The 24,827-nt window shown below is 33.8% G+C and overlaps 1 protein-coding gene across 6 annotated transcripts in view; it reads right to left on the bottom strand.

Moving 5' to 3' along the window:
- LOC142334623 (uncharacterized) overlaps positions 1-21,692 on the bottom strand; it is an 87,416-nt gene extending 65,724 nt beyond the window's left edge. Inside the window, exons 1-4 of one of the 6 annotated variants that reach the window (XM_075382815.1) lie at positions 21,174-21,692; positions 14,146-14,185; positions 13,819-13,965; positions 1,367-1,658 (exon numbers count right to left, since the gene is read on the bottom strand). In XM_075382815.1, the coding sequence (XP_075238930.1) occupies positions 1,367-1,658; positions 13,819-13,914 (388 nt within the window). In that variant the 5' untranslated portion in view covers positions 13,915-13,965; positions 14,146-14,185; positions 21,174-21,692. Of the gene's footprint in view, positions 1-1,366; positions 1,659-13,818; positions 13,977-14,145; positions 14,186-14,697; positions 14,744-21,173 lie in introns of those variants that run through there. The other 5 variants (XM_075382814.1, XM_075382811.1, XM_075382812.1 and 2 more) reach the window with 5 other exon arrangements.
- Positions 21,693-24,827: the final 3,135 nt, after the last annotated feature.

Here is a 24,827-nt window from a genome sequence, read left to right as displayed (position 1 = left end):
TTGCAAAACAGATTCTTAGAAAAACTAATTGGCAATTTCTGAAAAATCAAAAAAAAAATAAAATGGGAACCCGAAATAATTAGGTTCACGAAGCAATTAGGTTCACGAACATTACATAACCATCTTCCTGTCTAAGTTATAAGCGAAAACAGCTGAGCTGCGAAACAGTAAAAAAAATAAAAAATGTTCAACATATGTTTAAAAATTTCACTGAATTATGAAGAGTTATCAACAAAAACAAATCAACTAGCAACAAAATGAAACCAAAAGCACCGATGGTGCAAAATAAGACTTTTACGGTAAATAAACTCAAAGTACAAACAAAACACTATGAAGACTGACAAAAAATCGGATTATATGCACAATTTTATAACACAAAAACATCTCACGTCGGAAAGAGGCATCCAATTCAAGAATTATCAAAGAGACGCTTACATGTTGACTAATTTGCTTTTGAAAATTCCGCTCAAAGAGCAAAAAATTAAGAAATTAATGAATAAAAGCCAAAAATTGACAAAAAATTGAGAAATATGGGCCAATATTGCACTTGAATCGCATTTTTAAGCTCTCAGAAGCATTGTGGCATCAATTTCAGATGCTTGCATATTAATGCGGCACCGATCGAAGTTTACCTCTACAGAAAACGAAGTAACAATAAAAAAATTTGGGCCAAATGGACGAAAACACGGCTACAAACTGTCATCTAAATGCACCAAACTCTCAAAAACTCTTTTCAAAGTCAAAAAGTCATTCAATGAACGCAGCGTAAAAACAAAAAAAATTTCTCTGGTTCCCTCGGCAATTTTACTCACTTCCACCATTAGGTCAAAACACTGCCTGAACAAATAGTACTTCCGGTAAAAAAAAACCTTAAGAAAGCCAATACTCCTCTTCGAGTCGTAAAAACCAAGAAAAGGCCAATAATAACCTCAGCTATCGCTTGGCGGCTATTAAAAAGACCGCATGGCTAGTATAAGCGCTAATTTCGTTAGAGGGCAATTAGAAACATAAACCGACTAATGTCAGAAGAATTGCTCTCGAATCGGATAAAAAAAATCGGATCATTTTAATGTAAGGCAATTGCAGTTGATTCTAGGCTTTGCTTATATACTTTCGTTTATTATGATAATCGAATGTAGTAAAATATTGTCGTAATCGATACTTTACGATGTCGCTATCGATAATTATCTATTATGACAAGCTATTGCTGTTTCTTTCAAGTATGCTTACTGCATTATCGTCATGTTGTTTGTCTTCCCACGTCTATTCTCAGTAAGTTCTCGTAAAAAAGGACCCAAATTTAAGTTTGTAGTTTTACAAAAAAAAATCTCAGAAGGCAGGAGCCATTATAGTCATAATTACTCACATCCTTGTATCTCGTACGAGTACTCTATGTGTCCAACTAGACTGCGCACGATTTCTGACTGTCCTGCCACTCGCGCAGTGCAGTAACTTGAAAAGGATCCATCAACACCACTGTTACCTTGCTCTTCTTTCTGCGACTGAAGCTGTTGTTGAGCTTCATTAAACTGAAGGTACTTGATCAATTCGTAGAATAGCGCATCACCTTTCTGAGACAAGATGAGCAACAGCTGCTCACGCCTGGATGTCTCACCTGATTCCAAAATGATAGACTCGTACTCATCTGTTGAGAATGCCTATAAAATAACAAAACAATGAGACCCGATCATTATAACTTTTGTATCTTTCCCGTTTGTGTAAAAATCAAAATTAAAAATTTTATTGAATATTAAAATAATATAAAACATAAACCGACAAACGTCGGCCTAGCCTAGATAAATTTTTGTGTATGGGTGCAAACTCATCCGACTAAGGTGCCATTCGCACCCGTCACCTACGGAGTCCTCCACTGAAGCAATCACAACTCGGCTATAAGGCCCTTGTGCCCTCACTAGTTCGGAGTGAGAGCAATTGCCTAATTTTGACTTCTCCGCCAAATGAGGAAGAGATGGGAAAAGGAAGAGATATATTTAGGCTCAAACCACTGAACAAATTAAACAATGATACATTGCAGGGCTGATGATCCCTGCCATTAACGAAAGTAAGAGATATGACACAACAAAAACAAACAACAAACACGTACGACTCATTGTCTGTCCATATTTAAACTTTGAAAAAGTCCAAATAGCATCAGATAAGAACAAAACTAAACCAAACTAAACCAGAAAAGAAAAGTGACTTCTCTTTATTGAAACTAATTATCAACTAGACAGAAAAGAAAAAGGGCAAACTTAGAAAAAACGTTTACAATTTTGGAAAACAATTAAATTCAAAGACAGCAAAGCCATTAGAATTCAACTGAAAAAATTTCATGGCTTTACTTATAATTTCGTAAAAAAACAATTGAGACCTGTCATTATCCAGAATTTCACATGACTAAAAAAGAACAAATAAAAGGCAAAAATCAAAAAGTTAATTCAATTTTGCGAGGAAACGGCGTGGAAGCCTAAAAAATCAGAAATTCACTTAAAAATATTATAAACAAGCGCATTCTTCCTTCAATGCCAAAAACGTGATATGTAAATTATAATTAATATTTCGTTAATGTGATAATCGGACAAAACAGCAAAAGCAAACATCAAAAACCAGAAATTATCAAACCTTTATTTGAAAATCAGCGACCAAAACCAGTAGAAATGGTTGCATACTACTAATAGAAATGGATGCAGACTAAAATCATATTGATTATAAAAAAGATGCGGCCTCTCTCTCTCAGATCACGCTGAAAAGTGGCAGAAAGACGATAAAAAGTGTCCGATCTCAAAAAAACTATTAATTTTTTTGAATTTTTTAAAAATCGTTAGACATCGCAACATTGAGCTTCCAGTTAAAAAAAATTTAAGCAGATTACATTATTACTGAATAGGAAGCCAACTGGACATGTCAATAGTGAGATTTAGTCGTTACACTACAAATTAACAACCAATACATGCAGAACTTTCAGACAAATTTACGCAAACGGTGTTAAAGCCAAAAAAAATATGCTTTCAGCTGAAATTAACATTTATGATAATTGGCCTGTATTGGAAGATATATTTTACCTGTCAATAAATCATTTGAAATCATTCTGTTCTGTATATAACATAAAAACCTCAAAAAGTCATAAGTAAAAAGTACTTCAAAAAGAAAATACAGCGCGCCATTACCATCATAATATTTTGTATAGATAATTCCACAACCAGACCAAAACTGGTTTTGCCATCGCTGCCTCGCCATTAAACAAAAATATTCCAAATACTACCAAAATAGCTAATTAAAGGAAAATGTCAATACATCAAAAACAAAATATGAAATTTGGAACGCGTTATAATTCTGAAAAACCAAAATTTATGAACTGAAAGTTATAGATAGCTTCATTAATCGATTCACATAAAATAGTTGATGTAATCGATTGCACCTTCTTCTTTCAACGCCAAAAATGTGATATGCGACTTGTAATTAACATGCCGATAATGCGATGATCGGACAAGACAGCAAAAAGCAAACGTCAAAATAGGAAATTGTCAAAACCTGAAAACTTTTCAAACACTCCCAGTATCAACGTCTCAAACCATTATTTCCCGTCTAATCCATTTAATAATTAAATAAATGCTTTTATTCATGCGGCCACAAAAAGAACATCAAATACTGCCGAAAAATCAAAAGGCCATTTAAAATTTACCAAAATACATCGGAGCCATAAAAACCATGAGATTTACTCAAAAAACACAAAATTCAATATTTAATTGTTAGATCTTATTTCAAAACAAATGAAACCTGTTGCTAACTACCCTTTCAAATGAAAACAGTCTTGTCTGTAATTGGGAAAAAGTTTCAAAAAAATTTCTTTGCAGAAATCAACGATGAGACCAAAACTGGCCTCGTAATCACTGCACCGCTGTCAGCAATTGATCTAAAACAATGCGTAATTTTTTTCGGCAACTCAAAAACATAAGTCAAATGTAAATTATGCACTTTTTGTTAATATTTGTTAAATTAGAGAAAGACCGCAAAAATGTCATTTCCGGAAAACTTTTGAGGACCCGGAGGTAAAATAAGCCCAAATCTGAGATAAGCCCAAAACCGAGATTGTGTAAGCAGTTCAAGTGTTTGCATTAGCAAAATAGGCATATTGGATTCCATTCGTAATGAAAAACGCCGAGTTTTTTTTAAAAAAAAAATAAGCTTAAAATTTAGCTAAAACAGTTGATTTAGACACTTCGCCAAATCCCTTTATCTTAAAACCTAAAAGCAATCGGACAATCGTGAACAATTTGAACAGATTTAGTGAAAATTGAACGAAATTTAATGCCACTCTGTTTGCTAACACCACGCTAAAAGATGGTAGAAACAAGATTGAAAGCGGCGAATCTAAAAACACCATTGATTTTTTCTAACCTATTTTCTAAAAACCGTACGACATAGCAATTTTGAGCTTTCCAATAATAAATAGATTTCTTTTATTGCTTAGGAAGCCGATTGGATATGCCATTAATAAAATTTAGTCAATAGACTAAAAATCAACAACGAATACAAGCAGAAATTTAACAAACAATTTTACGCAAACGGTGTTGAAGCTAAAAAATCATATGCGTCGGCTGAAAATATCATTTTTGTCGATTGGCCTTAATTTGAAGGTATACATGACTTGTCAATAAAAGTTTCGAAAAATTCTGTTCTGTAAATAACAAGAAAACATCAAAAAACCCATAAGTAAAAAAACTTCGAAAAAGATATACAGCGCGCCATTACAATCCTAATATTTTGAAAAAAATCCTCAGCCAGACCAAAAATAATTTAGCGCCTTCTGCTTCTTCATTAAAACAAAAAAATGTTCAAAATTTTACCGAAATAGCCAATTGGACCAGAAGATCAAAATTTCATAAATCTTTAATTTTGGATACTTGTCGATTTATATAATTGAAAAGATATTTATCATCACTGAGAGTGTTAGTTTCAATAATTGCTCCCTCGATACCGAACTAGATATTTGATTAATTTCGACTGAGTCATAAGACAAGAAGAACATCAAATGCTGCCAAAAAATCAAAATTTAATTAAAATACAAAAAAAATTGTCGGAGCCTTAAAAACCATGAGCTTTGGCTTGCTTTTTGGCTTTTGGACTTTCTGAGGAATCGAGGTACAATAAGCCCAAACCTGAGAAAGAATTTTTTCGCTTTTTCCCAGGATTTACGGAGGTTTGAAATTAAAAGAATGTGTAAGCAGTTAACATGTCTGCACTACCGGTCAAACTGGACAAACTCGCCTAAATAGGCAGATTTGATGCCATTTTTTATTTGAAAAAAAGCCGAGTGTTGAAAAAGTTAGCAGCAAAATCAGCCAAAACAGTTTTATCTTAAAACTTCATTTTATCTTAAAACGAAAAACCTTAACAACAGTTTTTACCTTTTTCAATTTTCGATTCGATCTCTCTGAACAATCTGACCAATTAATTTAAAAAGTACAAAACAACACAAATTTAATTTCAGTTCATTGGATTGTAAAGAACGCCTTGATTTGTAGCATAACAATTCGGTTGTTACTTACAATACTTTAAGATGGAGTTTAACTCCTCCAATTGGCCTCATTGACCTCGAAATCACAAATGTCCGCAATTTTCGGAACATAGCCGGCAGCTTACCAGAAAATAGCCGCGCTAGAATCTTGTGGCCTTCCATGGAAAGAAATAAGATAGACAGATTGACCACCATTCCTCTAGTAGACCACTAGACTTTTGGCTTAGATTCGGCCTGTCAATTTTATGAGCCCCATACGCTCAAAAAGATGACGCCCTGATGGAGCCTTATCAATATTAATATTCAAAATCAAAAACTCGAGACTCCAATACTCAAGAATTAGGGTATATACGTTTGGCATTACTTGGATGCATGCCATTGACACTTAAAAAGTAACTGTTCATAAAAATTTTGAAGTTCATTAAGCGAGTTAAAAAGTCATTTTTTGAGTGAGGCAAGTCACACAATTGACCTAAAAGTGGAACAAATGTCGTCACGCACACAAATTTTAACTGCGACGCATGAAAAGACACCAGAAGTAAATTCCAAGAAGTCAGTTTGCAAGAAACATCAATGGAGACGACCGACGAACTAGAAAACATAGCATTACAAGTCCGCAAATACAATCCAAAGAACAAAATGAAAAATTAGAGAAGTACACTACCTGACCAGCAGATCTATTGAACAATGCCAGCCAAAACACAAAAATACAAAATTTGGGAAACTAAAACAATCAAATAAACAGGCAAAATTTGCTCCCTCTAATTATACCTAAAGCAAAAAATGTTCAAAACCAGACCAGCAAGACCTGAAAAATATTCGTTATCCCTTGAAGATCGCTTAACTCAGAAAACGACGAAAGTTCAAAAAAACGAAATCAATTGCAAACTTTAAAGAAATGTTGCTAAAACTTATAAAAAATAATATCTTCGGAACAATTTCCATGTCTCCAGAGGATATTCAGTATCTCAACTCCAAGCCTTAAAAAATTCTTTGGCTCATAAAGATCGTTAACCTAGGCAAAAGCCAAAAATTTTTAGAAAAAATTTCACTATCTCTGAAAATTAAACTTCGTTCTATTAAAAAGTTGAAAACCATTCCATTGCTCCAACCAACTATGTTATATAATAATGTTAAAAAGACTAAAAATTAACAAAGAATTCATGCAGAATTTTCACAAGCAATTTTACACAAGCGGTGTTGGAGCTAAAAAATTATATGCTTTCAGCTGAAACTATCATTTTTGTTCATTGGCCTTTATTGGAAGGTATACTTGACTTGTCAATAAAAGTTTCGAAATAATTCTGTTCTGTAAATAACAAGAAAACAAAAAAATCCGTAAAAAGTACTTCGAAAAGGATATACAGCGCGCCATTACAATCCTAATATTTTTAAAAAAATCCTCGGCCAGACCAAAAATAATTTTGCGCCTTCTGCTTCTTCATTAAAACAAAAAAATGTTCAAAATTTTAACGAAATAGCTAATTTGACCAGAAGGTCAAAATTTCATAAATCTTTAATTTTGGATACTTGTTGATTTATATAATTAAAAAGATATTTATCATCACTGAGAGTGTTAGTTTCATTAATTGCTCCCTCCATATCGAACTAGTTTCATTAATTGCTCCCTCCATATCGAGCTAATTTGACCAAAGGTCGAAATTTCATAAATCTTTAATTTTGGATACTTGTCGATTTATATAATTAAAAAGATATTTATCATCACTGAGAGTGTTAGTTTCATTAATGGCTCCCTCGAACTAGATAATTGATTAATCTGCTCTTTCGATTAATTGCTCTATCGAGCTAGATAATTAATTAATTGGACTGAGTCATAAGACAAGAAGAACATCAAATTCTGCCAAAAAATCAAAATTTACTTAAATTACAAAATATTTGTCTGAGCCTTAAAAACCATGAGCTTTACTCAAAAACCACAATACTGATTCGTTAGACGTTATTTCAAAATAAACTGGACTTGTTGTTAACTACACTAACTGAAAACAAGCTAGCCTGTAATTTAGATGAAAAAGATACAAAAATAGTTTTATTGCAAAAGTCAACGGTGAGACCAAAACTGGCCTTCCTATCCCTGCGCGGCTGTTAAAAACGAAGTTCTAAAACATTTAGTAAATGTATTTTTGGCAAACGAAAATCATAATACCAAAGAAAAATGTGCATTTTTGATTAATTCCGGAAAACTGTGAGGAATCGAGGTACAATAAGCCCAAAGCTGAGGATAAGAATTTTTTCGCTTTTTCCCAGGAGTTACGGAGGTTTAAAATTTAAAGAATATGAAGGCAGTTAACATGTCTGCACTACCGGTAAAACTGGACAAAGGGGCCTAAATAGGCATATTTGATGCCATTTTTCATTTTTAAAATGCTGAGTGTTTAAAAAGTTAGCAGAAAATGTAGCCAAAACAGTTGGTTGAGACAAATCGCCAACTGCATTTTATCTTAAAACAAAAAATTCTAAGAACTTTTTTGACCACTTTCCTTTTTTGATTAGATCTCGCTGAACAATCTAACCATTTTTTTAAAAAAGAATAATACAACGCAAAACTAATTTCAGTTCATTGGATTGTAAAGAATGCCGGCAAGACCAATAATATCATTATAATTCTCGCAATCACTATCATCTATTTAAAAATTCCGCTTGATTTATAGCATAACGACAATTAGGTTGTTACCTATAATATTTTAAGATGGAATTTAACTCTACCAACTGGCCTCATTGACCTCAAAACCACAAATGTCCTCATTTTACAGAACATAGCCGTCAGATTACCTGAAAACAGCCGCGATAAACGCTTGTGTCCTTCCATTTAATTGAAAAATCTAAAGAAATAAGATATACATGCGCTCAAAAAGGAAAACTCTCTGATGGAGCTTTATCAAAATTAATATTCAAAATCAAAAACTCAAGACTCCAATACTCAAGATTTAGGGCATATACCTTTGGCACTACTTATGTGCACACTATTGACATTTAACTAGTAAATGTTCATAAAACTCGAAGTTCATTAAATTCAGAAGTCATTTTTTGAGTGAGTCAAGTCACACAATTGACCTAAAAGTAGAACAAATGTCGTCACGCAAAGAAATTTTAACTGCAACGCCGGAGAAGACACCAGAAGTAAATTCCAAGAAGTCAGTTTGCAAGAAACATCAATGGAGACGACCGACGAACTAGAAAACATAGCATTACAAGTCCGCAAATACAATCCAAAGAACAAAATGAAAAATTAGTACTTCGAAAAAGATATACAGCGCGCCATTACAATCCTAATATTTTGAAAATCCTCAGCCAGACCAAAAATAATTTAGCGCCTTCTGCTTCTTCATTAAAACAAAAAAATGTTCAAAATTTTACCGAAATAGCCAATTGGACCAGAAGATCAAAATTTCATAAATCTTTAATTTGGGATACTTGTCGATTTACATAATTGAAAAGATATTTATCATCACTGAGAGTGTTAGTTTCATTAATTGCTCCCTCGATACCGAACTAGATATTTGATTAATTTCGACTGAGTCATAAGACAAGAACAACATCAAATGCTGCCAAAAAATCAAAATTTAATTAAAATACAAAAAAATTGTCGGAGCCTTAAAAACCATGAGCTTTGGCTTGCTTTTTGGCTTTTGGACTTTCTGAGGAATCGAGGTACAATAAGCCCAAACCTGAGAAAGAATTTTTTCGCTTTTTCCCAGGATTTACGGAGGTTTGAAATTAAAAGAATGTGTAAGCAGTTAACATGTCTGCACTACCGGTCAAACTGGACAAACTCGCCTAAATAGGCAGATTTGATGCCATTTTTTATTTGAAAAAAAGCCGAGTGTTGAAAAAGTTAGCAGCAAAATCAGCCAAAACAGTTTTATCTTAAAACTTCATTTTATCTTAAAACGAAAAACCTTAACAACAGTTTTTACCTTTTTCAATTTTCGATTCGATCTCTCTGAACAATCTGACCAATTAATTTAAAAAGTACAAAACAACACAAATTTAATTTCAGTTCATTGGATTGTAAAGAACGCCTTGATTTGTAGCATAACAATTCGGTTGTTACTTAGAATACTTTAAGATGGAGTTTAACTCCTCCAATTGGCCTCATTGACCTCGAAATCACAAATGTCCGCAATTTTCGGAACATAGCCGGCAGCTTACCAGAAAATAGCCGCGCTAGAATCTTGTGGCCTTCCATGGAAAGAAATAAGATAGACAGATTGACCACCATTCCTCTAGTAGACCACTAGACTTTTGGCTTAGATTCGGCCTGTCAATTTTATGAGCCCCATACGCTCAAAAAGATGACGCCCTGATGGAGCCTTATCAATATTAATATTCAAAATCAAAAACTCGAGACTCCAATACTCAAGAATTAGGGTATATACGTTTGGCATTACTTGGATGCATGCCATTGACACTTAAAAAGTAACTGTTCATAAAAATTTTGAAGTTCATTAAGCGAGTTAAAAAGTCATTTTTTGAGTGAGGCAAGTCACACAATTGACCTAAAAGTGGAACAAATGTCGTCACGCACACAAATATTAACTGCAACGCCGAAGAAGACACCAGAAGTAAATTCCAAGAAGTCAGTTTGCAAGAAACATCAATGGAGACGACCGACGAACTAGAAAACATAGCATTACAAGTCCGCAAATACAATCCAAATAACAAAATGAAAAATTAGAGAAGTACACTACCTGACCAGCAGATCTATTGAACAATGCCAGCCAAAACACAAAAATACAAAATTTGGGAAACTAAAACAATCAAATAAACAGGCAAAATTTGCTCCCTCTAATTATACCTAAAGCAAAAAATGTTCAAAACCAGACCAGCAAGACCTGAAAAATATTCATTATCCCTTGAAGATCGCTTAACTCAGAAAACAACGAAAGTTCAAAAAAAAAACGAAATCATCTGCAAAATTTAAAGAAATGTTGCTAAAACTTATAAAAAATAATATCTTCGGAACAATTTCCATGTCTCCAGAGGATATTCAGTATCTCAACTCCAAGCCTTAAAAAATTCATTGGCTCATAAAGATCGTTAACCTAGGTAAAAGCCAAAAAATTTTAGAAAAAATTTCACTATCTCTGAAAATTAAACTTCGTTCTTTTAAAAAGTTGAAAACCATTCCATTGCTCCAAGCAACTATGTTATATAATAATGTTAAAAAGACTAAAAATTAACAAAGAATTCATGCAGAATTTTCACAAACAATTTTACACAAGCGGTGTTGGAGCTAAAAAATCATATGCTTTCAGCTGAAACTATCATTTTTGTTCATTGGCCTTTATTGGAAGGTATACTTGACTTGTCAATAAAAGTTTCGAAATAATTCTGTTCTGTAAATAACAAGAACACAAAAAAAACCGTAAAAAGTACTTCGAAAAGGATATACAGCGCGCCATTACAATCCTAATATTTTTTAAAAAAATCCTCAGCCAGACCAAAAATAATTTTGCGCCTTCTGCTTCTTCATTAAAACAAAAAAAAAATGTTCAAAATTTTAACGAAATAGCTAATTTGACCAAAAGGTCAAAATTTCATAAATCTAATTTTGGATACTTGTTGATTTATATAATTAAAAAGATATTTATCATCACTGAGAGCGTTAGTTTCATTAATTGCTCCCTCCATATCGAACTAGTTTCATTAATTGCTCCCTCCATATTGAGCTAATTTGACCAAAAGGTCAAAATTTCATAAATCTTTAATTTTGGATACTTGTCGATTTATATAATTAAAAAGATATTTATCACCACTGAGAGTGTTAGTTTCATTAATGGCTCCCTCGAACTAGATAATTGATTAATCTGCTCTTTCGATTAATTGCTCTATCGAACTAGATAATTGATTAATTGGACTAGTCATAAGACAAGAAGAACATCAAATTCTGCCAAAAAATCAAAATTTACTTAAATTACAAAATATTTGTCTGAGCCTTAAAAACCATGAGCTTTACTCAAAAATCACAATACCGATTCGTTAGACGTTATTTCAAAATAAACTGGACTTGTTGTTAACTACACTAACTGAAAACAAGCTAGCCTGTAATTTAGATGAAAAAGATACAAAAATATTTTTATTGCAGAAGTCAACGGTGAGACCAAAACTGGCCTTCCTATCCCTGCGCGGCTGTTAAAAACGAAGTTCTAAAACATTGAGTAAATGTATTTTTGGCAAACGAAAATCATAATACCAAAGAAAATTGTGCATTTTTGATTAATTCCGGAAAACTGTGAGGAATCGAGGTACAATAAGCCCAAAACTGAGGATAAGAAATTTTTTCGCTTTTTCCCAGGAGTTACGGAGGTTTAAAATTTAAAGAATATGAAGGCAGTTAACATGTCTGCACTACCGGTAAAACTGGACAAAGGGGCCTAAATAGGCATATTTGATGCCATTTTTCATTTTTAAAATGCTGAGTGTTTAAAAAGTTAGCAGAAAATGTAGCCAAAACAGTTGGTTGAGACAAATCGCCAACTGCATTTTATCTTAAAACAAAAAAATTCTAAGAACTTTTTTGACCACTTTCCTTTTTTGATTAGATCTCTCTGAACAATCTAATCATTTTTTTAAAAAGAATAATACAACGCAAAACTAATTTCAGTTCATTGGATTGTAAAGAATGCCGGCAAGACCAATAATATCATTATAATTCTCGCAATCACTATCATCTATTTAAAAATTCCACTTGATTTATAGCATAACGACAATTAGGTTGTTACCTATAATATTTTAAGATGGAATTTAACTCTATCAACTGGCCTCATTGACCTCAAAACCACAAATGTCCTCATTTTACAGAACATAGCCGTCAGATTACCGGAAAACAGCCGCGATAAACGCTTGTGTCCTTCCATTTAATTGAAAAATCTAAAGAAATAAGATATACATGCGCTCAAAAAGGAAAACTCTCTGATGGAGCTTTATCAAAATTAAAATTCAAAATCAAAAACTCAAGACTCCAATACTCAAGATTTAGGGCATATACCTTTGGCACCACTTATGTGCACACTATTGACATTTAACTAGTAAATGTTCATAAAACTCGAAGTTCATTAAATTCAGAAGTCATTTTTTGAGTGAGTCAAGTCACACAATTGACCTAAAAGTAGAACAAATGTCGTCACGCAAACAAATTATAACTGCAAAGCAGTAGAAGTCACCAAAAGTCAATTCCAAGAGATCAGGTCGTAAAAATCATTGATGGAGACGACAGACGAACTAGAAAACATAGCAGTACAAGTCCGGAAAAACAATCCAAAGAAGAAAATGAAAAACTTTGAAGTACACTACCTGACAAGCAATTCTATTGAACAAAAAGCAAAGCAAACATCTACAGCCGAAAAGCAAACATCTCAAAATTTGGGAACCCTAAACAATCAAACGAACAGGCAAAATTTGATCCCTCTAAATATACCTAATACAAAAATATGTTCAAAACCAAACCTGCCAGACCTGAAAAATACGCATTAGCCCCTGAAGATTTCAAGTAATTTTTGGTCTGGCAAAAGACCCTCATCAACTTTCGAAAAGTTCAACCTAAGACTAATCAAACAAAAAATTAAAAATCAAAAACTAAAAATAAACGAAAAAAAAACGTGAAAAATTGCAACAATTTGAGCTAAAAACTCCTAAAAATGACATTTTAACCTTAAATTAAGGCCATACCAGCAGCTGCACCACTCTAAGCACTTGAAAGGATACTAATGCCCACTTTGGGCCTCTAACGAAACTTAATGCCCGCTGGGATTTACCTGTTTATCCCGTTTTGAAAGATCAAAGTCATTTAAAAATGTGTGAAACCATCATAAAAAGAGAGCCCCCCAATACAATTCAAATTCACGATGTACCCAATAATAGCCGCTATCGCTTCGCGACTATTAAAAAGAATAAAAAATGTATGGAGGAATTCATTTGAAAAACAATTAAAATACATCGGATAAAATAACCCCATTTACGAATCGAGGGTAAGCGAATATTCAGGATCCAACATTTCGCGGCGGCTAAACTTGTTCAATTAGCTTTCTGCCCTGTGCAGTTGCCTTTCTTAACCTGAGTTCTGCTAAGCAACGACCGGTCATGCGACTAAGATTCAAGTTTGTCTTAGCAGGACCCAAGCTTTGGGCGCATACATCTTACGAGAGCAACTAAGCGCCACGAGAACTTAGAATAATTATCGTGAAAAAATTCATTGTTTAAATATAAATTCCGCATTTGAAAGCTAAAATATCAATCAAATGAATAAGCACTCAGCTTTAATATCAAAGTATAGTACTTACCCAGTTGAACTTATTTAGAATGAGGTCGAAAGGCATATTGGACACAATGGTCTCCCAATTGGCGAAAAGCGCCTCTTTCAGCACAGGGTGCATCATTTCTCCCAACAATCACTCAGCTCAATCACTGCTCAGCTGAATGTACTCTACCTGCTGACAGTCTGTATCATAAAGCTGCTCTTTCAAAAAATACAAATTAACAATGCCAACTTAAAGATTTAAAGTTCTGTTTGCTTGTTAAGCTCATTTTGATCTGAAGCAGAAATATGGATTCGCAAATAAAATGTTCTGAGCTACTTTTGAAATATTTTGCAGCTTTATGAAAAAGACTTCTCATGCAGCAACTATTCGTCTCCTCCATTTCAAGTTTCTGAAAACAACACATTTTAATGAAAGAAAACAAGACTTGGAAGAAAACAAGAAAACGCATGTGCCATAAAGATTAGCAAAAGCGTAACATCACAAAAATGAATCAATTAAGGAGTATACACCTCTAAAACTTAATGCTTGATGTACCAGAGTTTTGTTGGCTTCTAAATTTGAGGAATTTTAACTACTATTGAAGCTTGATTTAACTATTTGCCACTATTAAGTCAAAACAAATATGACGTCAGCAAGTTTTCATAGCATGAGAGAATGCTCGAACTGACTAATTTAGCAACAAGAGTATAAATGCGGATTTTTTCTATCTTACAAGAAGGCATACAACTTGTAACGTTCAGCCCCACCTCTTGGAGGGGCGGGGGGGGGGGGGGTGGTTCCACAACCATCACTAGTTAGCTAGCAAAACGTAAACATAGCCGGAATATAGCCGCCGTTGGCGCTCATTCCGCTTATCGGGATTGAAACAGAAAAAAAGAAGAGATGGAAATTGACACTAACCTTTTCTGTCAAAAAGTGTTCAAATTTGATGTGGCTTTTAGGTTAGATTCTAAACTTATACTTAAATCAACTTCTAAACTGAAGGTTATTAAGCTCAATAGTAGAGTCAGCTACTCTACTGAATTTTGATGACTTAATGCACTATTAAAGACCGGCTTTATCCGTTTATCCCGTATCTTTTCATTTTTCTTTTGACCTTGACCGTATTCACTCCATTGCATAACTCAATAATTGAAAGCACTCAATTCCATTCAGTTGAAACATTGAGTGAGGTCAAAGATGAAAGTCATGACATGTAAAACAAAAAACCTGACCGGAAGGTAAAACGAACACTAACATATACAGAAGAATTCAGCAAACGAATCAAAGAAAAATCTCTGCCAAAAACAACCCTTTCACAAAACTAAAACATAATGAAGTTTCTCAGAAAAAACAAAGAAGGTAAATTAAAGTCAATAATCAAATAAATAGATCCAAACTAACCAACTAAAATAAAGAACAGAAAAATTTAACTCCTCATCCGATTGAAGCGCACAAAAAAACAAAATCATTTCTATAATCAAGATGTGGATCACTAAAATGCTTACACAACAATAGGAAAGCGTATTAGGCTCAAAAACATGCTTAATATAAGTAAAAGTTGAAAAACTGAAAGAAATTTACAAAAAAGTTTTAAATATCTCCACTTTTTGTCATGTCTCAACAAAAATGGTTTATGCCATATGTTCCCAAACTGCAGAGAACTGGTATCTCAAAATTATATCGAACACTAAGCGGCGATTCAATACCCAATGATTGCACTGAAAACGAACGTGCAAAAAATTGTGAAAGTAGTTTAAAAAAGCAAAATTACTGCAAAACCTCAAAATCAGCATAGAACTCCTTAGCATAGATTAAACTTAGCATATATTAATAACCATAAAATTGAATGCACTGTCACAACAACCTTGAAATTGTTTAAAAGCCTTTTCAAACCTCTTAACTGAAAAAAATAGTCAACCAAAAACTTATTGAAAAATCCGCAAGTGATAAAATTTTGCTCACTTAGAAATTTGTAAACACTTCGGTTTCTCGCACTCTCAATAACTGCAGTATGAGCAAACAAATTCACTCTTTTGGCTCTGCCCTTCAAATCTGTAGAGCAGTGAAATCTTTAAAACTTACGCGCGGAATTTCCTATTTCAAATCTATTCCAAAAGAATACCAATACGAGTCGTGCGAAGGAGAGCGCCAAAATAATAGCCCTTGATATGTTGACGGCGGCTATTAACAAAAAAGAAAAATTTAACCACGCGGAAGATTGCGAGGGTTGAGAAGATATCTCCATTACCACGGAAATCAAAATGAGTTGGTGTTTAATAAGTGAATGAAAATTTAATGGCACCTTACATAGTTAGTTTTTTTTCTGAAAAGGAGAAAAGTAGTTTAAATATCACAAACAGTTATTAATGACCCAAGTATTTTAAAAGTTTTGAGGAAAAACACCGAGGAAAAACTCATTTTTGAGCAATGTTATTTGTTTCCACTCTGCCACCGCCAATAGCTGAATCGGTTCGATAAGCATTGTATTATACTAGAGAGCATATCGTTTGCATTTGAAGTTTCCAATATGAAGAATCAAAATGTTAGCCCTAAATTCAAGCCGAAAAATCGTTTTTGCAGAAACTTTTTGCATTACAAAAATTGTGGATAAGGTTTTGCTGTATAAAAAACATCGTTAGATAAAATCGAATCAGTATACATAACGCCTTTGATAGAGGAGATTTTGATATAGGCCGAAATCTGTCTTCAGATATCACTTTTCATGCCAATTGACTACAGCTATTCGAATTGTGAATTATCTAACATGAATATCATTTGCATATCTAGCTCCAATAACTCAAGACCCTCAAATTTTAGCTGAATTTTGATGCCAAGCAATTTACATGCTAAATACATTTTAACTTTTAGGTTACAAAACTAGTCGACTAACCTCGATCGAATTGCGGTTAAAAACAGAAGAGAGGAGCGAATGAGTCAATCGAAAATTCAAAACGCCGACAGAATTACAAAAAAGAAAAGTAGTTTTCGGAGAGCAACTATTCAGCTCAATTTCCCTAATTAACTACTACAGAGAACGAAATAATAGATTCAACTCGTGAAAAACAAGAGCCAAATTAAATGGGAGGAAACGAATAACCATTTCACAAGGACTCAATCTGGCAAAATTTTAGAACTAGAAATTTTCGAACTACATAATTACAAAAAATTACAAATTACACAGCAAATTGCGTTGTAAAAACTCAATTCTAGCACCTCTGTAGGTTCATCTTGGTTTTCATTTATTCTTCAAAACCAACAAAAAATATGTGGAGCTCAAAATTAAAAACAAATGAGAGCTCTTTTCTCAAATGATAAAACAAGTCTAATTACAATTAACACATAGATGGCAGCTTGCCAGGATAGCTTTATAGACCGGGTAGTTTCAAAATGAAATTAAAGATAGACCTTATAAAGATGGAAAAATTGAATTCGATTGATGCCTGTAAATTGATAAAGACTTATGTAGAGTGAAGCTGACTCCAAATAACCTTCAGTTAGAGTATTCCTATTTAAATGATCCCAGCAGAGTAAGTAAAATTAAATCAAAGAGGAAAGTCAGTTTGTGAGATGTAAATCAGGAATGACAAAAAAATTATTCACTAGAGAAAAACTATTACATAGGTATGACAAAAGCGACGGCACACACGCAATACTTTTGACGCATTGCACAACTGAATGAACGAAAAGCAGCGTTGGCAATTTTCAGCTACCGCAGCTATTGAAAAACAGCTGGAAGATTGCCAGAAAATAGCCGCAATAGCTTCGTAGATCTGCCGTCTCAAAAAACTTCTTTATTAAATACCGAGTTGCTTTTTTGTACTTATTACTGCTTCAAAGTGAGGAAGTCATCTTTGAGAGTGAGCTAAGTCACATTTCATCACGCTAATGAACAAAAACTTCTCTCCACTACGAGTGAAAGAGGACGTCACGCATGCAAATCAATTGCATGAACGAATGAACAAAAAGCAGATTTAAAGTAGTCATGAGGTTATATGGTCGTAACAAAAAAATGACGAAATTAAAAAAAACATAGCAGGACAAGTCCTGACTTACTGACTTGAATAATGAAGATTTGAATAATAATCCGAGGAGTTGAATTGCAATTTGAAACAATCAAAAAAGTTAATTTTCCAAGATCCAGTACTTTGAGAAACAAAAACAGTACGCTATAATGGTAATGCGCAATAATAACTTCACTTTATTAACGACCCCTACAATGACCCTTGGCATCCCTAGAATGACTTCAACAATACAACAATCTAGTGGGGAAACAAGGAAACAAGGCGAGACAAAGCAAAAAGGAGGCAAAAACTTGGAAATCAAGAAACTTTTAAAAACCAATAGAGTCGAAGTAAAATAAACACGTAATTACATACAAGAATTTTTAGTCAGAGCGAACCAAAAAACAACTTATTTATATTCAGTAAAATTTTTATTAGCACCTCTCATGGCTGAAAGATATATACTGAAAATGAAGGCAAGATATACAAATTCCCTTAAAAAACTGGGAAAAAAACAGTTTTTCAGTCAAAAACAGATCAACAAACGATAAGTAAATAAACTGAACAAAATTGAGAATTTCATTTTTTTAGAGCGAGCTACTAGACCACAGGCAAAACAAAAATGTGCAAGAGTAAAAAAATGAGATTTTTTAAAGAAGAGTCAAAAGCAACAAATTGATTCCCGTGAACTACACTATTAGATTAGTTTTGCATCATTAGCAACCAATTAAAACTGTCATAAATGAGACTAAGCAAAAAGATAACAAAAATTCAATCAATTTTCGCAAAAACTAAACAGGCTTACATTTTTGAACATAAGCAGTATGAAAAAAACAAAGGGAATTAGCTATAAACTCGAAGAGTTCTTTCAGAAACCAAATCTTCATTAGCAACTAAGCAGACCTATCGTTAATGAGAATGTGTGACAATTCAGCGATAAGGAAAACTCTGTAGTACAAGCAAAACTCTGCACTTTCTTGAAAACATGCAAAATTCAGTATATTCTTGAAAACAAACAACGTATAACTCAAAGAAAACATTTTAAATAACCTGAAATCATTAACTCAAATAATTAAATATCCTCAGTATTTGATGCGCTGCCAATAATGAAACAACGAGATAAGACAGCATAGTGACACAAATTCGCAAAACACAAAAATCGACAAAAATTAAAGAAAACGAACAGCGTAATATTTATATGAAAATTAGCAAAAACTGAATCATCACTGACCAACATCACACAGCACTACAAAACCAATGAAATATGTACTTTTGTAAAATGATTGAGAAAGAATGCAAGACTAAAAATCAATTTTCTTTTTTGGAAAGAATGTCCAAAAATAAAAAAAAGCTATGATCTCAGGCGATAAACTTGATTGAACTTTTTTCTCATCAGCAATTCATGAAACCTATCGTAAATGAGATAACTGAAGACAACGGAAAACAATTCAAATTTCGCAAAAACTAAAGAACAGGATGCCATTTTTTCGAGTAACAAAATGTTTATTACCAACCTCCGTTACCTGTCTTCATTGAGAATAAGTGACACGACAGCATAACAAGTATAACAAATACATCCAAAACTCAAAAACTGACAAATTTAATTTGAAAACGAACAGCGTATAGTTTTTAGAAAGCAAATGCTATGAATTTTGCATTCTTGGCAACTGATGGCAGCTGTCATTAAGGAAACTGAGAGAACATTTCTTGAAATACATGAATAGCCTTAAACTGATATCGATCAGTTTAATCTCTATTCGAAACCTAATACACCTGTCCCTAATGAGATTAAGTCATAACACAATAAGTTCAATAAATACGAGAAACTCAAACATTCACTAAAAACTTTTCAGAACAAATAGTGTTAAAGTCACAAAAACCACTAGCTGTGGACTCACACAATTAAATTGTCTCTTTTCTGTCTGATTAGCAGCCAATAAGACCTGTCATTAACAATAACAAGTCATAGGACAGGATAAAAATTTAAAAAAGGGGAAAATTCAAATATTGTCTAATATTTTATGACTACAAATAGTGTCAAAGTAAAAAAAACATAACCGACTAAATGTCGGGATAATTGCTCTCAAACGACTAGTGGGAGCTCTAATCAATTGCAACCTGCTTCAGTCGGGGGTGGTGAACAACCAAAAAAATGAAGAGATGCTGAACGAAGAAGTCACAAGTAGCATTATTGCGAGTACAGCTTTGTCAATGCTCAAACCAAAACAAAAATCATTTATACAACCAAAAAATGAATAAAACATCTTTATATAGATCGATTACAATAACAGTTCAAAAATAAAGAAATTGCAGTGAGAAAGGACTAAAAAACTCACCTAAAAACTTGAGCCTTCAGAAGCAGTTTTATGGAACACATTAATGAGTTCTCATAATTTACTTATATACTCTATTAAACATAACCGACTAAACGTCGGAAGAATTGCTCTCGAACGACTAGAAGGAGCTCTAATCAATTGCAGCCTGCTTCAATCGGGGAGGGGAGGGAGGGAAGGGAGACTAAATGGGACTAAGAAGTTCAATAGTGGGCTTCAAATAACCACATTAGAGGTTAAGATATACCATTATTAAGTGAAAAATGGCACCAGTTTCGGCGCAATTTTCATTTGACCTTTAGTATTAAATAGCCGCCAATTGAGTTCAGCTGCTTGAAAATGTGATTGAGAGAAAAATTTAGTGCACGCTAAACGCAAAATGTCGAGGGCGTAAAAGTCACCCGAAAAGTCAAAACCGTCAAGCAAAAATTTTGCATTAAAAAAGACACACACGTTTACAATAGTTGCTATGAACTTCGTTCAAGAGCAATTAAAAATACAACTGCCCATTGATGAATTCAAGCAAGTGCAAATAAGCGCAATTAGAAGACATATAAATCATTTTAATAGCACTCAATAGAGGAAATAACGAAAACAGAAGTCAAATTGACGCACGTGACAAAAAAATCCCCAAGAAAAACTGAAATTTTGTTCAAATACCAATTTATTACTCAACGTTAAAAGAAGTTTGTCAAAAAAAATCACACCTCAGATCTAACCGATTTTTCGCTCCCTTTACTACTTCAGCTTGACTAGAATCACCACTATAAATTGATTTCTCATTGACGTCAAAAAGCCGAACAAAGTTTAAACAGATCTTAAAAAAGACAGCACACCAATACAATCTAAATACTTTTGATTGTAAAAAGCCAAAAGACGGCAAATAATAGCCTCAACTATCGCTATGCGGCTATTAAACAAAACAAATACCTCTAATTAGTCGAACTTATACGGTGCGCCGCGTGAATGCTAATGGCGAGGTTACACTTACAAAGACTAGCTTATTTTAGGTACAAAGACAGCAATTTGCAGAACAAATGAAACAGCTTTGAAAACTAACATTATGTGACTGCAAACGGGTTTTGACGCGAAGTACCTTCCGCGATTGGCAATGCCCCCCACAACGCGCTTGTTATCGGTGTTAGATCTGCGGGACAAACTATGTCCGTAGGTTGACCCAACGAGATTGCTGTTGATTGTTCTCAGCCAGTCACCTTGCCTTAATTTAAGGGGCAGCAAAACGCAGTTCAGCAAGGCCGCTATGACGTATGGTGTTCCTATTTAGTCGTAAACATTCTTTCCAACTTTGCTCATTTTTCACAGTTCTGAAGACCAACTTTTAAGCAGCTATGCGATAAGGAAGTGGATAAGAAGCCGTTAGACTCCCTCAACATTCACTGCATTGACATTACACGCCAAATTTTAAAATTTCACGCTTACAAATATCTCAAAACTGAGGTGGACCGATTTTTTTCATTAATAATGCATTTCAGAAATACACTCCTATGCAGGGTATTGGCATGATGAAATATTTTAAGAAAACTTATCCACCGAAGCCTGATATCCTCCTAAATATCAGATGAAATCGCTTCTCAAGGCTGTCACAGCTTAAAATATTTTAAAACCTGAAGAAGTAATTAGTTTTGAATCTGTCATTTTTCCCAAAAAGTTGATAATATTCCAATACGTAAAGTGCTATCCTTTTTATAGATCGCATACAAAACAAGCAGTTTTCTGCTTGTGCATGCGCATGAATAATATCTCATTATCTGATGTCTTCAGAGTTCAAAAATAAATTAAACAGCTTCCGGGATAAGACTGTGAAAAACAAAAATTCAACCAAAATTTTTAAACTAGCCAATCAGCAATTTCTCATCACCGTTTCGGATACTTTTGGTGAAAATCCCCGCATGGCTTTTTAATTGGAAAACTTTAAATCGATCAATCTAGCGGCAAATGGGCTCCCGGATTGTCCAACACAACAAAATCTATTTTCTGAGGCATTTATATGGTTTAAAAAAATTAGTTGTCATTACTTCGGATAAACCCTTTAGCGATCAACCCCCGCTCTACGCTAATCCAATCATGTTTCATATAAATGCTTTCATAGACGATAGAAAGCAATCACAACTTAAGCTTACAGCGGTATTGGTGTATTATACATTTAACAGTTCTAGTAAGAATGCGGTTTTTTTTCAAGGACTTCCGGCATTTTCTGATGTAATAGGCTGTGATCAACCCTTTCGAAAGTGGCGGTGAGATCTAACTGTACACAAAGCGCGAGACTGGCTGGTCTTGTTTTCTTTCAGACCAACCTGAATTTTGTTTGTAATGATAAGGTACTTATTGCACGTTCATTTTATGGGAGATTTGATGAAAAAATTGAAGGAGAGTGAGGACCTTCACGATTCATGTAAAGAAATTGCTCATTGTAAAAAAAAGCCGTCAAAACGGGCGAAGTGCCAAATTAGAATCAGAGGTGGCACAAATGATAATTTGAGAGATATCATTCAACTTGAGAGATATCAATCTAAAGATGTTTAATATTTCGTAAACTGAATTGGTAGCCATTGGTAGCACAAATGGTACTTACCTCTCATTTGCCATTAATCTATACCTGAACGTACTGAAAGTCAACAATGATGTATTTCGAACAAAAGCAAGAGCCTGGACCAGGAAGGGGTTGCTCCAAACTTTCAAAATCCAAATAATGGAAAGCCAGTTTTTATTCATGAAAGACTGGCCAGACATGATTTGGCCTTCGAAGAGGACGCCCCGGCCAAACATTTTAATGAAGTGAATTCCAAAAATTCGATTCCACTTTAACAAATCCAGTCCGATCGGATGACACGTTATATTGAGCCCAATTCGAGCAAACACATTGCCGAGTTGCAGCCCATTGCTGATAACATTGATAATACGTTTACCAGATTTTCAAGTAATGCCCAAAGACAAAAAAACCAAATCGATAAGAATTCAATGGATTCATTGCATTCAATTTAGACACGTCTGTTCCAAGGTTATCTAAGCCACCAAATTTCCTGCTGGGGAAACCATCATCACCTTAGAGGCCCTCTCTGAAATGCAGGCCCTAAATAATAAAACAAAACTATATAAAAATCTTATGGAGCAGCTAAAAATAAAGAGAGCTCAGAGACAAATCCTTACATTTTATTATGGGTCTCAAAATTAACTCACGTGACTCAACTAATGGAAAGGAGACTAAGTCAGAGTTCTATAAATAGCTCAATCAAATTAACAAAAAAAAACTGCACCAAAACCATACAAAACTCAATACCAGACCCATACAAAATATGTAGAATTAGAGGCACTGATTTTTTGTTGTGGGTCTGCTCCTTCCATAATCTGTTTAAAAGAATCTTGGCAAACAATAAAATATAATACGAACCTCTTGAATGAAACAAAATATAAGAATTGTTTGACAATATCAAGGAGTGGTAGGGGATGAGGTATCATGATTCAATTAAGTGACGTGAACTTGATTGAAGAGCTGAATAGTAATATAGAGCAAAATCTTTCAGTTCATCTAAAGATTTGAGTTTTGAAAATTGCGTAGTTAGTTCAGTATTATCCTCGCGTGAATACGCAGAACTCTATGTTTGAGCTGGATGAAACTACGGAAACCTCCACAAATGTTATGACAATAATAGTTCGTGGTGACCTAAACATTAACGTAGTTGAAAAATTGGTTGAATTCTTCAAATCTTTAAAATAAGATCAAATAGCTTTGAACTATGTTTTCTTGAGTCAACTCACCTTACCGAATTACTGAGATTTACTTGGATCATTTTTTGTGATAATGTGAAGGCTAAGAACGCATTTGCACTGAAAAGCCAAACGTACTGCGATTATCTTCCCACCAATCATTATTTTGAAGCGCAAAAAAACAAAAGAAACTCTTTGCACTTCTTTGCGTAAAACCAGTTTTTTTAAAACCTAACAAAACGGCCGTTTTTTAACCTTCCAACTCAATGGCCAAAATAAAGAACACAGAAAAAGGAAGTGCTAACATTGCTTTTGTGCATTTCGAAGCATGATTAGAACAAGTAATTGATGTTTTCTCGGTATTGAATTCCAATAAGAATCCAACTAGCTTTATCGAACTAACGGCCACAAGGTCATTCAAATCAGTGACAATCTAAAACAGAAATCAAATCCTCTTCAGGAATCGGTGAGATAATATTCGTATCAACTCGATTAAGAAAACAAGTTCTTGAACCTACAATAATCTTGTTTATCTTATAAACAACTTTTTCAAAGATAGCACATTCCCGGTTGTCGAAAAAAAACAAATTGATGCCGTTGCAAAGTTAACAGAACCAATTCCTGAAAGCTATAATTTTCAAGCCTTTGATACTGTTAGAGTTAGTCAATAAATCCTCTTAAAAAATTTTGAAGCATATAGCATAAGAGGCGTCTGCCTTACCTGGATTAGAGATTATTTATCACGAAGACTGTGTTGCAGTCAAAAATGTTAACTCATACTGGCAAAAATAGATTAAGCAGTTCCACAAAACTCAACTTTCGGACCTTCACCACCTTCTTAAAAAAATTGCCTTGCAGATGTATACAAATACTGCAAATTTTTCTCTTTGCCGATAATCCTAATAGCAAGAAAAAATAATTTGGCGTAATACAAAGATGTGATGAACTCCGAAAAATAAATGGCTTTACTGCAGAAGTTGCCACTAAA

The sequence above is a fragment of the Convolutriloba macropyga genome, chromosome 2 (genome assembly GCF_964194025.1).
Source record: "Convolutriloba macropyga chromosome 2, txConMacr16.3, whole genome shotgun sequence".
NCBI lineage: Eukaryota > Metazoa > Xenacoelomorpha > Acoela > Convolutidae > Convolutriloba > Convolutriloba macropyga.
The sequence above is the reverse complement of the archived record's forward strand: the minus strand, read 5'-3'. Positions and strand labels throughout refer to the sequence as shown.